The 17,373-nt window shown below is 39.4% G+C and overlaps 1 protein-coding gene across 2 annotated transcripts in view; it reads left to right on the top strand.

The window, feature by feature from the left end:
• si:dkey-88l16.3 (low-density lipoprotein receptor-related protein 2) overlaps positions 1–17,373 on the top strand; it is a 91,114-nt gene that overhangs the window by 60,900 nt on the left and 12,841 nt on the right. For both annotated transcript variants that reach the window (XM_057327072.1, XM_057327071.1), the window contains exons 33-36: positions 1,524–1,694; positions 1,779–1,979; positions 13,662–13,829; positions 13,913–14,128. In XM_057327072.1, the coding sequence (XP_057183055.1) occupies positions 1,524–1,694; positions 1,779–1,979; positions 13,662–13,829; positions 13,913–14,128 (756 nt within the window). The remainder of the gene's footprint in view (positions 1–1,523; positions 1,695–1,778; positions 1,980–13,661; positions 13,830–13,912; positions 14,129–17,373) is intronic.

The raw sequence follows: 17,373 nt of genomic DNA, 5'->3' as shown, positions 1-17,373 counted from the left end.
AGGAGACAAGCGGAGTAGGTGGACCAAAAGATCCTTCGAATTTTCATTTTTTGGTGAACGATCACTGTCATCATTTACTCGCCCTCTTGTCATTTCAAACCTGTATGACTTACTTCAAAATTCTTTTGTGTTCTACGGAAGAATGTTGTTAACTGGACCCCATTCATTCGCATTGGTTTTGTGTCCATACAATAGAAGCGAATGGGGTCCAGTGCTGTTTGGTTACCAACTTTCTTCAAAATATCATCTTTTTGTGTTCTGCAGAAGAAAGTCATACAGGTTTGAAATGACAAGAAGGTAAGTAAATGATGACAGAATTTTCATTTTTGGGTGAACTATCCCTTTAAATAGAGTTTGCCGCTATATGAAATATTAGAGGATAGCAGCGAAAGATCATCATCATATACCTCTGAGCGCATGTGATGTATACAGCTCCATTATAGAACACTTCGCAAGATGTAAACACTGGTCCAGAAGCACTCCGGGTTTGTTTTTTAGCATTTTTTAATCTCACATAGAATTAAATCTTAATGATATTTGTTTGACATTTTCATCTTGTCATCATAAACATGCACGATATAAAATGGAATGCGGGTCAATATATTGTTTTTTATTAATTTGGTGCTATTATACGCAGCAGAGTCAACAATACTTGGTTAACTGTATGTATTTTGCATGTACTGTAGGCAGCTTTCAAACCATGCCACAGATTGAATGCAATTGAACACAGACCACCTCCTTCAGGTACTCTCAGGTTTGGTACCCTGGTGCGTACCCGGGTTTGCATGATAGCTTTCTCACCGCATACGGTGCTGCGCGCACATTTTTCAAGGCACGTTGGTGCCACATCGAGATGGAAATAATTCAACTTTTCAGGTCTTTTGACTAGAAAAAGCAGCGCAGCGTGCGGTTTGACGCGAAATGTTAATCGCCCCTTAGGGTGTGTTTATATTGGTCATTTGGTTCCCTTGGTTATTTTGGTCTGGACCAAAAATTAATTTCGTCCTGGATCGCTTGGCGTTCACACTGGTATTTTTACAGCAAACCTAAAGATACCAAACCTAAGAGCATAAGTATAGTCGCACTCTGATTGGTCAGCTTTTATGATGTACTGTATATTTTGTTATGATGTATGTTTTGTTGAACTTACTGGACATCCAAAAAAATGTTGTGCCTGAGGTTATACATGTTTAATGTATGCTTTCGCATATGATTGTAGTTTAACCAAGCTGATAACTCGTCAAGACCTCGTGAAGTGTTTAAAGTGGTCAAAACAGCGCCAGGAATTACTCAATTACATGCACAAGCACAGATCTAATAAACGGTCCTTGATTTTCAGGGTCATATCTTGTTAATGCTTCCTGTATTTGGTTTGTTTAAATGCCTTTGGTCCATGTTACGTTCATATTTCAATCGAACCGTGCCAGTTCGATACCATGTCAATACACCCTAAAACTGTTGGGTATGCTGGGTATTCATTTCTTTTCTAGTTTCAATGAATATAAACTACCATCACTTTTCAGCTCGTGTTACTAGTTCTCACATGGACACAACCAAGCTTGTTTGCAATGCTCCATCAGTATTGTGTCAGAAAACCTCAAAATGCCTTGCGCAATCCCAGCTATGTGACGGAAAGACAGACTGCCCTGATGGATCCGATGAGCGTTCTTGCATATATGCATGTCCAGACTCAGGTAACAAGTGAAATATGCATGCCAATCATTAAATATTATAGATTGAGTGCCTGATGACTAAAGAAAATATGTTTATGGCATCAGGACAGTTTCTCTGCAAGGACAGACGGAAATGTATTCGGAAAGCCCTTGTGTGTGACGGTTATTCCCACTGCTCTGATGGATCAGATGAAATGCAGTGTCCCAGCTGTGCCATGCGTTGTGATGGAAAAGTGTGTCTGACGAAGCAGCAGCTCTGTGATGGGAAACCTGACTGCAGAGATGTCTCAGATGAGAAGAACTGCTGTAAGTTCTCAAGTGGTGGGAAGTATGCTTGTGAAAGAGAGTGGAACCTTTAATTTTTACACATTGCTGTCTATCTGATAAATATGATGAAATCTATGTTAAAACTGCTGATGAAAGGTTAAATTTAGACAATTTAGAAATGAGGACCTTGTGATTTACAGTATCGAAGGCTTTACGCAAGTCTAGAAACACAGCACCAATTATCCCACCTTTATCAAGCCTGAATTGTATTTGCTCTGTTAAGTGCAAAATAGCTGTTTCAGTAGAATAATTAGCTCTAAAACCAAATTGCATAGTGTAATCCAGTCTTTGCTGAGTTGAGATAAGATGTAAGTTGTTCGAGAACTATCTTTTCCACAACTTTGGATACCACTTGGCAGAATGCTGATAGGTCTATAATCGCTAACCTCCGAACTGTCCCCAGATTTAAAAATAGGCAAAATAATAGATTGCTTCCATACAGTGCGAAAGATACTATATTTAAAAGATAAATTGATTAGATGAGAGATAACAGGAGCTAATATGCAGTTATGAGTTTTAAGAAATTTGGTATTAAATTGATAAATATCTCTACAATTAGAGTTTCTTAGCAAGCTGATCACTTTGGTAACCTGCGCTTCGTCTGTCATTGCTAAGTTAAAACATTGGTTGTCAGTATCGCACGTCAAAATACTTTCCTCGGCCTTTATTGCAAATTTTTCCCCAAATTTATTAACAGAATTTATAAAATAATTATTAAAATTAGTAGCAATGGAGAGCTCATTAGGAATTATGTTACCTTGCACTTTAATCCTAAAGTCTGGTTGATAATTACCCTCCTTATGTATAAGACTATTTACATTATTCCAGATTAATGTAGTATTTCCTTTTGATTCATTCAATAAATTAATGTAATATTTAGATTTAGCTACTCTCAATTCTCAAATAACTTTATTCCGCAGTCCTTTGTAACAAAGCCTATCAATATCTCTGCCTGACTTCATAGCTGCCTTTAAAGCAGCGTCTCTATTTTTCATCAGCTCCCATATGTTTTCATTTAGCCAAGGTAAATTATTTTTATGCCAATTTTTTTTCTGAATTTTTACAGTGAATTTATCCCTTACGGTGTTTATCCTTTTGATGAAAGTGTTGCAGCCATACTCTATATTGGTAGAAGATAAAATGTCGTCCCACTTTAAACTAATTATTTCCTCATTAAACTCTGATAACTTTCCCTTAGGTATGCAACTGAAGGCATTGTTTGAGTTTGCCTTATTATTTTTGAATCTGTTTTTGGTCAATTTCCGAGCAACCAGTGTTAGGTTATGATCCGATAACCCAGTGATCAGGTTATAACTCTTAATTATCCGTTCCGGTTTGTTGGTAAACATGAAGTCTAGCTGCGTTTTGGAGGATTTAGCAATTCTGGTGGGCCCTTTAGTTATCTGGTGTAAGAGATGTTTGTCTGCAAGGTTTTTCAATTTTTTCTTTTTAGATTTATCCTCCAAGTTCACATTGAAGTCACCCATAAGAATGATTTCTTTGTTATGGTTACATTCCTTTAGAACTTCTGAGAATTGTTTGCGTAAAATGTCATTTGCAGAGGGTGGTCTATAGACGCATATGATAATAAATGACATTTGTGGAGAGTGACAAAATAATTTTCAGCCCTATGAGCTCCAAATTATGAACAGAGTTAAATACAAGGCGTTCACACATAATGCCATGTCTCACATATATTAGTACTCCACCTCCCTTCCCCACAGGTCGATCACGTCTGAAACATTGGTAACCAGGCATCATAAATACACTTGGAGATGAATATTGATGCAACCATGTTTCAGATATGCAGAGGAAGTCCAGATTAGAATTAGATAGTAAATGAGACAACTGATCGCTTTTTGAAGCAATGCTTCTGATATTTAAATGTCCTCCAAAAAGTCCTCTGGGTTTCACAGTGCGGTCCCAAAGAACCTTCGCGTGACAGTTAACAGTTTGAAAGATTCTAAAAGCAAATTGCTTTCTTACCGCGGGGTTTAGACACGTGGGGACGCCAATAGCAGTAGTTGTTGTCTCGGAAGATCTTGTAGAATCAACGCCGAGCAGTGTAGAGATGTTATACACTTGAGGATTTTGCACATTGTTGGTTGAAACGACATTGCTAGATGAAAAGTCGAGTTAATCCCTAGCAGGAACCCAAGCAGTCATCGCGTAGTGAAACCCGGTCGAGCTCGATCCCAAAAGAGGTTCAGATTGTGAGTCCACCACAGGGTTGCAGCACACGGAGACGTTTGAAACTGCCACTGTAGCCTCGGAAGATCTAGTAGACTGTCCACAGAGCAGTGTTGAAACAGGCCCTGTAGGATTTTGCAGGTTTTTAATTAAGCAGACGTCGCTGTTAAAGGAGCCGGCACAATCCCCAGTATTCGTCGCATAAAACACCGCTACACTCGATCCCAGATGAGTCTCAGCTCCAGAGTCCACCTGTGTCCTGGGGCTAACCGGTCCCGGATTCAGTTGGACATCCCCGGAAAGCAGTAGCAGAATAAATATAAGCCCATGAATTTTCCGTGAAGGCGCAGCAGAACCCAGCTGTATGGCAGGATTTTTACGTATCAAAGCGTGACCAAAATCCAATACAGATGAGTAAATTGCATAATATCCAAGCAAGTTGTGACGAAAACATCCCAAAGAGGATGAATGTTGAACAAAACCAGGATATTGACAGTAATTACCCTGGGCACCCAAGCGACTTGAGTTATAAGAAATCAACTGGCCCTCGTGGATAGTTCTAGTCACAATTCGTACCGGAAGCGCAGCCAGAGAAAAAAGCAGTAGTACGATCAACACACTGCGAAGCGAAGATTCGACGTATCCATAGTTGTAGGGTTTAAATCCGCGAATAAGGTTTAAAGTAAGCACTGACAGGGGTGTATAAAAACAATACAGACGGGCTGCTAGATGTAAAAGAAGTGGAGCCGTTACGCCTGACAGAGTACGACAACACGTACCCGCCATATTGGATTTCCTATATGTGTATAGTTTGAGTTTCTGTGACTGTCCACAGCTCATGATATGGGGTAAATGCTGTTCAGTTTTTGATTAACTGTCTGTTGCTAAGCGTCAATAGCTATGGGAACTAGGGGTGCAGCAGCATCCCTGTCGGCAGCATTGGGAAATTAATATGACTTGAGTTTTGTTTTTCATTATATTTTTCATTTTCCACCTTTATTATTACACCTATTATGTATGTTACTTTTATTTGCTGTCAAATGTGGTTTGTAGTTTTGAGAAATAATTATAGCCCATTTTTAAAGTAAATCTGGCGTGAGTGATGACTACGCTAAAATTACAATAATTAAATGACAAACAAGTATTTAAAAAATCATTAAAAAATGAAAATTGTCATTTACTCGCCCCCCGGTTGTTTCAAACAAAATTTCTTTATACTGTTTGGTATCTGACATTCTTCCAAATATCTTCCTTTCTGTTCAGCAGAACAAAGAAATGTATACAGTTTTGTAACAATGAGGGTGAGTAAATGACAGAATTTTCATTTTTGGGTGAACTATCCCTTTAACCAACTATGGCAAGTCTTTAAAAATATAAAACATATACCAACTCAATTTGACTCCGATAACAGAGGCTGTTTATGCTAGTCTTACTCCCAGCAAGTTGTTTACTCTGACCACGAGTGGGATGGTAACGATAACAGGACTATAGCAACACGTGAGCCTGGAGTCCAGGCCCTGACCGTCTGCCAATCTCCGCTGTTGTCATTGCATCAAGTCAGGAGGGGTAGCAACAAAACCATATCATAATGTACTTTAAATGAGAAATAGCCAATTCACACAAAGATGTTGTCAGACTTACTCCAAAGATGTTGTCAGACTTACTCCAAAGATGTTGTCAGACTTACTCCAAAGATGTTGTCAGACTTACTCCAAAGATGTTGTCAGACTTACTCCAAAGATGTTGTCAGACTTACTCCAAAGATGTTGTCAGACTTACTCCAAAGATGTTGTCAGACTTACTCCAAAGATGTTGTCAGACTTACTCCAAAGATGTTGTCAGACTTACTCCAAAGATGTTGTCAGACTTACTCCAAAGATGTTGTCAGACTTACTCCAAAGATGTTGTCAGACTTACTCCAAAGATGTTGTCAGACTTACTCCAAAGATGTTGTCAGACTTACTCCAAAGATGTTGTCAGACTTACTCCAAAGATGTTGTCAGACTTACTCCAAAGATGTTGTCAGACTTACTCCAAAGATGCTGTCAGACTTACTCCAAAGATGCTGTCAGACTTACTCCAAAGATGCTGTCAGACTTACTCCAAAGATGCTGTCAGACTTACTCCAAAGATGCTGTCAGACTTACTCCAAAGATGCTGTCAGACTTACTCCAAAGATGCTGTCAGACTTACTCCAAAGATGCTGTCAGACTTACTCCAAAGATGCTGTCAGACTTACTCCAAAGATGCTGTCAGACTTACTCCAAAGATGCTGTCAGACTTACTCCAAAGATGCTGTCAGACTTACTCCAAAGATGCTGTCAGACTTACTCCAAAGATGCTGTCAGACTTACTCCAAAGATGCTGTCAGACTTACTCCAAAGATGCTGTCAGACTTACTCCAAAGATGTCAACGTCAAGAAAACACAATATAATTCTGCCTTCCTGTATATATTGCTTTATTGAGAAGTTTCTCCACCCTCAAATGCCTTATGCCCCGTTCACATTACAAGTGACAAAGCGACATGATCCCATTCATTTCAATGGAGAGCTGGTGACTTCTGGCGACACGAGCAGTAGCAACCATTGGTGACCGGATGGGGGGGGTGTCTAGCAACGAGACAAAGTTGAGAAACTGAGTTAAAAGTGAAATATCACTTTAACCCCAGGTTATCTTCGTTCTAAACCCCAGAGACAAAACACCATGTTTTACTCGTGTATATGACTTTCTTCTTTCAGACAGATACAGTGGGAGTTATAATACCATTTTTCTTGGCTCATCCAAGCATTAGAATGGGAGTGAGTGGAGAATGAGATTTGATGCTCCAAAAAGTGCATCCATTGATCAAAGAACTGCTCGACATGGCTCCTTGGGGTTAATAAAGGGAAGAGAATCTGTGCGTTTGCTTAAGAGGAATATCCTGTCCTTTGCAACCCTCTCGGGCATGGGTGGCTGACGGATAATGGAAATTAGACATTATCGTTAATAAAGTTGTAAATATGGTACACCTAGGATGCCTTGAGGGTGAGTAAAACATGGTGTAATTTTGTTTTGCCTGTGAAATATCCCTTTAAGCGCAGTATGAAAAGCCCTATATGGTATTTACATTTATGAATTTGGCAGACGCTTTAAATGCACTGTAAATCACTTTGGATAAGTGTATATGTCTTTTATCAGTATGTGTGTTCCCTGGGATCGAACCAATGACGTTTGCGTTGCTAGCACTCTAACAAGTCTACCTGGTTGTATTATTATCAACAAGTCAGAAGAGAATTTGTAGTAATATCATGGATTGCACAAATTTGTATTCCTGGGAAAAATAGTAAGATGTCTTTACAATTTTATTCTGACTATATTCAAGTACAAAGCCCAGCCAAAGTAAAAAGCTAAGACAAAATTTCAAGCCATGTCTGCTGTAGCTGTTGAATCTCTTTGATTGATTCCCACACATTTAGAATGCAAATGTAAAACAAAACATGACATTTGACGTCCGCGACATGCCTGGTTTCTATTTCTAGTAATATGTTTTGGAGGTGCTTGTAAAATTTTACTAATCTTACGATGCCAAACATGTTAGATTCTACAGATCCAGAGTTTAAAATCCAGTTTACTAGTTGGTAATCTCTAGATGTGATTTAATGTGATTTAATACTTCTGCCATCTGCAATCTTCTCCCTCTCTGTACCGAACTTGTAGTTAAGTAGAAGACGAAATACTAGAATAAAATGAGCTGAGTTTATTGAATGATCTTAGAGGCCGCTTACATTAGACCGTTTTCAACTAAAAACGGATATATGCATTTTGGCTGTTCATTTACACGACAACTGTGATACCCGTTTTCAAAATTTTGCATTTTCAGTCCCCAAAACAAAGTGCAAGTTTTTGAAAACAATGGTGTTATCTCAGTTTTTTGGAAAACGCAGCCTTCAGAGTTTACACGATGACATCATACGCATATTTTGCATTCAGTCTGTAGGCATATAGAAGGTATGCATTGACGTCACTAGTTGCACAAGATGGTGCTGGTGAGTCGGCAGACTAATTTCCATTTGTATAACACTATCAAGTTGTCTTGGCTTAAGCAATGTAAAGAGGATCTGTCATATCGCTGATTTAGTACTTCTTTTTATCTAAAAAACACTCATATTTGCCGACCAAAAATCCTCCTCTTCCCACAGTGTTATACGACCAGAAATTAGTCTGCTTACACCGGCGTCCCAAAAGCTCACCGCCAGACAGGTCACTTTCCCCACTCTGGAGGGCTGAACTCTCATTATGCTTTTTATATAAGGTAATATAAGGAGATAACAACCAGCTACTTATTGCTATGGTGTTCACATGCGACGTGAGCTTATAACAGTTTTCTCCTATATTAAAAAACTTGGACCCAGTTTTCAGCACTATAGAGGGTATGCATTGACGTCACATTCCCACGCGAACGCGCTGGGACACGCTCCCTTGAGTGGTAAAACTAAAGCAAAATTGCTGCATTCCATAGGAGCAACAAAAACCGGGACTAAAACATGCAATTATTTGCTGAAACTACAAGAAGCTGGACTCGACGGTTATCCTTACGACTACCTTATGACTTACAAAGGAATCATGTGTTCTTAGACACTCAAATGTTGCTCGGAATTGCATTTCCTTATATTGTAACATTCATTTTGCCCAGTGTTTTACCACTCAAGCAGGCGCGTTCCGGCTGGAAAGTGATGACACGTGCATACCCCTCTATACACGATTTACGAAAAATAAACAATTAATTGTTATTAATCAGTGTTTGTGTAATAAAATAAAAGTAAAAATGTAAATTAATAAAATGTATAAAATAAAATAAAATGTTTCAAAAAATAAACCCGGAAGTGCTTCTAGACCAGGCAGCGTTGAGAGTGGTGTTTGTCTTTGACACATTGTCGACACCGGACGTGACACGACACATGGCTTGTTCTAACACCATGTCTATACCGGACGCGGCAGGCGTGACGCAACATGACAACCTGCTTGTTCTTTATGGGTTTGTCGCGACGTGCCACGCCACATCCAGTGTGGACAAAATTTGAAGTTATAATGGGTTCTAATGCGTTCTATTGTCTCGTCACATCGCGCCGCATCGGGAGTAGACACGGTGTGAGGCGGCAAGCGTGAGCTCAGCGGACATTCTGTGGACATATCGCTTCTGATTTTTTTTCTGAGGTCAAGTACTCTTTTAATCCATTTTATTTTAATTTTAAAACGTATTACACCCATACAAAACTACTGACAATCAGACGTATTAAGAAAATCTTGAATTATTAAAAAGCAAGAGCAAATAGTTCTTTCCCTCAGGCTTGACAATTTTAACTGCGTAACGGACACTTAAAACCCAATAAATTCTCATTAAATGGACGGGCTGTATTTTCCAGTAAATCTTCAGGCTGTATTTTCCAGTAAATCTTCACTGTTCACAGCATTGTGAACTTCAAGCGCCGCTATCCCAGAAAATGCACTTTTAAATGTTTTTCTACTAGAAATTGAGTGGCCAGCATGTGTTCAGAAACACCCTGTAATTATACAAATCCATCTATTATTCTTTTTGTAATCTCCTTTAAACCACAACAGTGACACAAAACAGGCTGTTGGCGATCCCTTATCAATGTGATGTCACATTGATTTACGCCCGCCCATGACCGCTCACAGACTCCTCTGAGCGCGTAGTTCCACCTTCAGCCAGAGACTGGCTGAAGGTCAGCCATTTTCAGGCAAGAGCAGATTTAGCCAGCGACAAAAATGTCTAAGAAACAACAAAGTTGTGGGGGTGTTGGATGTAAAATGGAACATAAGTCTTTGTTCCATCAACAAGGGAGCCTGAGAATTCGACGGGTTCAGAGGCCGGTAGCTTTTAAAACGCTTAATTCGCGTTTGGTGTGAACCCAGTATTAGAGCGGATAGAAACAGTGCGCATTTGTAAGACAATGAGGTCAAGCAGAAATTGCTACTCACAACGTAATAACACATGGTTGCTGATCTTTACATACCTGTCTGTCATATAGGCAAAAACATGCATTCAGAGTACTTGTATATCCGTGTTTGTCTGGTAGTAATATGCATGCACGATTAATCATCAATGGCCAACATTTCATACAGCAAATGGTCAGCATATGTTGTTCTATCTATGTTTTTGTCTTGTTCATAAATATGAATTAAATGAAAAGGGCATTAAGGTGATTTTTATTGCAGTTAGTGTATGGTTTTGGTTATACAGGGCTTTACAGACGTAATCGTGCTTTCCGCCATATGTGCTTTGGATGACATCAAGACAAGCAATGTGTAAGCGCTCTACCTCCTTTTTTGCATACGGGGAGGGGAGCAGAAGCTCATTTGCATTTAAAGAGAGACAGAAAAACTGTGTTTTCCATTGCAGCCACAAATGGCCATGTTCAACATATTGTAATGAAAGATATGTGATGTATTTTGAGCTGAAACTTTACAGAGACATTCTGGGGATACCACTGACTATTTTTACATTGCAGAAAACACCTGGATTAGCGGCCCTTTAACAGTTATTACCGTTAATGTAACTTCAGTATCTGTGGGACCTCATTTGTACTTTTGCGCTAATGGATGGAACCAAATCCCCGGGGACACCATGCCGTACACGCAACACTCCGTTCCGCCCACGGCCCACCTCATGTTTGTACCGGTTGTACCTGGATTACATCATAGGTGTTTTTGACTTTATGCGTGCCGCACCGACCGATCAGCGCACTCTCGCGGTACCGTGAATTCATCTGCTGATCAGTCTGTGCATCACCGCGTATAGCCAAACAGAACCACCTCACAACAACATCTATGCCCGGGAAGTGAAAGCAGTCTGGTGCTGGAAAGCGAAAATGGGAAAATCCAAAGACGAATCTCCAGCATCACTTCAGGCAGGTCCACAAGCCTGTCAAACCACGAACTCATCTGCCTAATGTGATTAAACTATTTTCAATCCAATATCTCATATAATTTCAGGTATTATAATTATATTGTTTGTTTTGAACCATGGTAAAGATATATGTGGTAAAGAGTTGTATGTTAATTGTAGGACTTTTGCATATGGGGTTTTCTCCTTTCTAAATTATTTGGAGCAACTAAGCAACAGTATTACATCATAGTCATAGAACATAAAATAACAACTATTGTTTAATTTGTCAAATAACTGAAGCAGTCTGTGTTTGTCATAAGTTTAAGGTGCATTCAGTTCTTAGAAAAAATGCTTGGATTTATACTAACACGTAATGCAAAACATTATCCTATTCCTAAATATATTGTTAATTTATTACAGGGTCAGTTCTGAAATTTGTTACAAAAGATGCAGTGGCAATGTCCAGCACTTCTCCGGAAACCTTCAGAGGCTAATAACTGACACGACTGAAGCAAGACCAGTTTAACAGGTACTGATGCTGTATCATTTGTAATTGTTGTTTGTCTTCTGTAGATATAAAAAATGAATTGTAACGATTTATGACTGTATATTTCAGTAAAGTTCTATTCTGACACCCAATGTTGTTGTGTTTTTGTATCGTTTTATCTTTAGTGGGGGAACCACAAAACAAGTTCGCTTGGGGCATACATTTGGTCAGCAGCAGCTCTGTATATCTCTCACATACACTGAAAGAGCGAGTGGGAGACAATAAAAGACTCATGAAAACAACTTTTTTGGTCTTTTTTGTTAATTGACATCTGACTGTTGTAAGTCAATCTAATAATCTTCCTGCATCTCTGATTTGCCATGCTCATAACTGGTCTAATCAATTTGTACAGCAATGTCTGACCACTGTTTTTCTTCTTTGCTTGTTAATCTGTCAGCAGCAGCAGCTATAAATTCACCCCAATGTTTTTTTTCAGAGCTACAGTATAAATAATAAAACGATAACAAAGTAATTGACTCATTCACTGTGTACTGTTAATGCTGGTACATTCATCTAATTTTAATTCAACCAACCACAGCTCTCTTTTTTCTCATTCAGTTAAACTCTGTTCAGCAGCTCCTGGTACGGTCCTTAATAAACTCAAGCTTATGTCAGTTTCCCCATTCAAAATGCTGCTTTAGTTCCTGAGTGCCTTAATTGCAGAATTTTCCTTTTTTGGGTGAACTATCCCTTTATTTACTCACCCTCTTGTCATTTCAAACCCATATGACTTTCTTCTGCAGAGCACAGAAGATATTTTGAAGAATGCTGGCACCCATTGACTTCTGTCCATACAATGGAAGTCAGTGGGTGCCGCCGCTGTACGGTTAGCAACATTCTTCAAAATATCATCTTTTCTGTTCTGCAGAAGTAAGAAAGTCATACAGATTTGAAATGACAAGAGGGTGAGTAAAAGTTCACCCAAAAGTAAAATTGTGTTATCAATCACCTTAAAATGTTTTGGTGCATTGGGAACAACCCTTGTTTTGTTTTTAGCATATGCTATTTCTTTCCCACTTAGACGCTGTGACCAAATGCATCTGGCCCACAGAATGTTAAGTGGATGTCGTAATGCAAGAGATGGAGATGGGGTACCGGAGGGAAGAGCCAGAACTGTACTGGTGCCCCTCATAGTATTGATTTTTCATTTTTACAATTCTTTTAAATGTTCTGTAGGCATGCAGTCTACCGACAGCATGCCCACACTTCCCCAAGTGTACCCACACCTTGCCCACACATCCCCCAGTGTTTCCACACTTTCCCACACATCCCCCAGTGTTTCCACACTTTCCCCACACCTAGCCCACATTTCCCCCAGTATTTCCACACCTAGCCCACACTTCCCCCAGTGTTTCCACACCTAGCCCACACTTTGGGCTGTCCCATTAGGGCCCCACCTGGGCCCTATAGTGTGGGGCCCACACGTGCCCCGCATTTCACGCCGGTAGCAGGGCCCTCAGTGGGCCCAAATTTTCTGCCCACACGGGGCCCAAAGGGGCATGTTTGCTGGGTAGTGTTTCTCTACAGCGCAACATCGCCATCCACTGGCCTGTCATGCATAATACAGTGTTTTTCTTCGTTTTCCCAGATCCATCTAAATGCAGATCGTTTTGATAATGCGGTCATGTGTTTGTGAAACTTTGAAAAAAATGATAGAAAAAAATAAGTTCTTCCTTTGCATTTTTGAACAGTTTTTCATCATGTGAACATACTCATAGCTGCGTTTCAAAACTCTGTCTGACTTCCTTTGAATAGATTCAAGAGGTATTATACCAAGCAAGCATTTAAGAGTTATTTACAACATTATTATTATAGGTTATTGAAAACCTTGAGCTTGAGACTTTTATCTACTTGTGAAGACTGTAAGGTTAAGCAGTAGTTTTAGAAAAAATAAGAACTGGGGATTCAAAATAATCTTGCATGGAAAGAGCCGTTTGGACATTCTGCTTAGTTTCTCCTTTTAAAACAAACAATTTTTGTTGTTGTTGAATTGTCCCTTTTATATTAGCCTCTTCAGGTGTTTATACTGTTTTTCAGATCGTGGTCGTGTGGTTGCAAGTGCTTCGTCCCCTTTGAGATGTCCCCTGGGTTCCAAACCATGTAGAAATGGTAAAGAGTGTATCTTGTACAGCCATGTGTGTGATGGAGAAAAAGATTGCAAAGATGGATCCGATGAGCAAGGCTGTGAGCGTAGATGTAAAAAAGGTAGATCTTATAAATACCCATTTATTTTTATTTTTCAATAAAGAATTAAACTACCCCACTTCTCTATCATTCTGCCCCACCAGGCGAGTTCCAGTGTGCTCATGGTCGGAAGTGTATAGATATGAAGCTTGTATGTGACGGGACTCCACAATGTCAGGACCGATCTGATGAAATAAACTGTGTGAAACTCTCCGAAGAGTGTAGCCATTCATGCGACAATAGAACCCGTTGCATTCCTGAGGCGTTCCTGTGTGATGGAGAGAAGGACTGTGTGGATGGATCTGATGAAGATAACTGTGGTAGGTCTATAGCAGTCATCACCAACCTTTTAAGCTTTTTAAGCTCAAGATCACTGACAAAATCTTGCTATGGAAAAAGACGTGCAACTAGCCTACATGCGTTTCCACTTATTACAAATACATCATAAATTAGATATACCGTTATATATAAATTAGACTTGGCCTTATATTTACCACACTTATTAGACTATACTATAAAATTAATTGTACTATGAGCGTCGGGCTGGGCAGTTTGACGATGTATACTGTGGAATAAAATGTCAACCGCTGTAGATTTTTCTGTGTATATATTTTAGCTTTATATATGTACTGCATGTTTCTAAGATGTATTAATATTTATTTATTACAGTTCAATTAAATGCTCACATAGTAAAAATTAAAGTAGAAAAAAATAATGTCAATACACATGCAAGCTCACCATAGTAAAAATTAAAGTAGAAAAAAATTATGATGTCAATAGACATGCAAGTCCTGATATATAGAACACCTCCTGTTTCCATGAATTCACCTTTAATGTATTGCCTCAGCATGGCAACACCATTCGACATATCTAAAATCTGTCCGCAATTTAGTATCTTCAATATCTTGGTATCATGTTGCCATCATGAATCACCTAGGATTATTCACTGCATGCACTCTTTTCAAAATGGCAGACTTCCAGTTGGGTGTAGCTAATGGGTGTCTTGTTACATTTATAGTTCTCATTGACCATAACAAAAGTCATTAAGCATACAGAGCCCTCCTGCCACGCCCACATGCTGGGCCTAATGGCTGATAAATCTGACATTTGTCAAGTTTCAAGAGTTTTTGAGCATGTTAAAAGCCTTCAAATTCCCCAAAACCTTAATATTACCCTAAGGAAACCGTAGGCCTCTAGCCTGCACCTCAGTGCTTAGGCCCTAAAATATAATAAATATAGCTGCAAGCAGACACTACTGACCCGAGCCTCACTGTGCCATCGCTACATGGTGGCTTTCAGAAAACAATGAACTGATGGCACATGCACTAAAATGCACACGTTTGATCAAAACCACTCAATGCATGCAGTAGATAGGTAGTCAACAAGGGTACAGCGCAACATCGATGCACCGAAAAACATTCAAACATTAATTTACAGAATTAAATTGGAACAGAATATACCTAATAAGTCAGAATCAAGTCACAAGGTGCAGAACAAATGTGTTTAGGCAAAATGCCTGAAATGCAGGGGAACATATATTCAAAACAAAAGCCACAAATAATTAAATGAATGCCCATTTTTCTTATGAATCACGTAACAGTGCTGTGCAACTTACGAGACCATATCTCTCCTCAAAAAATTTTTTAAGCTACTAGATAATTCATTTTTATTCAGCACGGAATACAGCACGTTCATTACCAATGATCTACCAATACCAAGTTTTATTTACTGCATATAAAGGAATGCAATAAGGCATCTTACCATTTAAACTGTCAAATAGTCCCTTTCTCCTGGCACTTTTCCTGGGTCTTTCTTTGTTCTTCTGACGCACCAGCTGGCTTTCTATGCAGAGAATGTTTCGAAAGTCTGTGCCATGTGTACTATATACGGTTATTTTGGTTATATTACTTTCTTTGTATCATGTTGCGCAATGCTCAGTCTAAGTAACGAATTACGCGCATTTACAGACAAGGGGCCCTATATCGTACACCCGGCGCAAGGCAAGTGTTTTTGCTAGTTTCAGCCCGATGCAGTTCTCATTTTCCTGTCCTGCGCCACATTGTTTAAATAGCAAATGCATTTGTGCTCATTTGTGTGCCCATGGGCTAAAAAAGAGGTGTTTCCAGGCGCATTATTGGTGCATTGCTATTTTGAGGAACTGAAAATAGACTGAGCCATAGACCAACTCAAACCTGGTCTAAAGTCAATGGTGCAATATTTTTTTAATTTAAAGTGTGTTAGTAGAAAATGCGCCTCTGGGCGGGTCCACAACACACTTTCACTTTACTTATTACACAGAGGGATGCGCAGCAGCACACAAACATGTCAAATATAAAAAATAAATGGAGTACAATGTAAAAGATTATTATTGTGTACATAAAGATACAAATCTGGCTTGTCCTGTAGATGGTCTGCTTGTGCATGAGGTTAAAGCGCGTGAGCAGACCATCTACAGGACAAGCCGGATTTGTATCTTTATGCGTTTCCTCTCTGGAGAAGCGTCCAGTCTTTGCTCTTGCAAATTTAGCTGTGTAAATAGCGAATCTGCCATGGCGCGAGCGAACTGGCTCTTAAAGGGAATGAGAGATGAGACTCTGATTGGTTTATTGCATGTTACGCCCCAAAAACACCCATTACCATTACTCTTTAAGAGAATTGGGACAACCCGTTTAGACCATGCGCGCCGACTGTTTTCCCGTCGTTAAACTAGCAAAAGTGAATACGGACACACCCTGAGTGCACCTGCACCTTGCGCTTTAGACCATGAGCTTAGATCGTGAAAATAGGGCCCAAAGTGTTAATTCATATTTATATGCCCAAAGATTCCGTTAGTGACAAATGTTTGGAAATGGTGTTGTACCCATTCATTAGAGAGTCATGTCATCTGCGGTTACAGTCAATGAAACATGCTGCTTCTCTTTACTGGTCTCACTGCATAAAGATGTGGAGAGATGTGATCCTGTGATCCTGATTTCTTTAAATTACATCATAAATAATATTTTTGAGGGCTCCCTGCAGGGTGTACCCTGCATGCCCTTCTGCTAACTTCACTGCCCATATAACCAAAATGGCATGATCCTCATTTCATAACACCTGCGAAGATTCGTCTGTAAGATTGGTAGTCGAATCAGGCTCCTCCCATCGAATCTTCGACTAGAAATACAAAAATACAAAACTATACAAAATACATACTAAACATGTATTCCCAAGACTTGTGGATCAGAGAGTTTGCTACAAAAAAGTGTGAAAACCATTCTGACACTCCCTCGTATAAGGCCTTTCCACAACAAAAATTAAATCACTATATTGTTTCATTTGAATGAGCGAACAATGGCTTTATGTGCTTCACACCTGGGCAGATATAGACCAACCCCCTAATGGGCCTATCAATGAGGAATGTGAGGCAGCTATGAGAAAGAATGGGAGGAGACTTAAACTTAAAGAATAAATGTTTTATTTGCAATTTAAGTAAATGCACAGCATAATCAAAATATAAACTATGAGCATCAGAGGCTTATTTTTGAGCACACTGCTGCACATCCTTGTGATGTTTAGGAACTGTTTT

Source organism: Triplophysa rosa, unplaced genomic scaffold (assembly GCF_024868665.1).
Source record: "Triplophysa rosa unplaced genomic scaffold, Trosa_1v2 scaffold16_ERROPOS7159779, whole genome shotgun sequence".
Taxonomy (NCBI): Eukaryota; Metazoa; Chordata; class Actinopteri; order Cypriniformes; family Nemacheilidae; genus Triplophysa; species Triplophysa rosa.
Note: the sequence above shows the minus strand (reverse complement) of the source record. Positions and strands in the feature narration are given on the sequence as shown.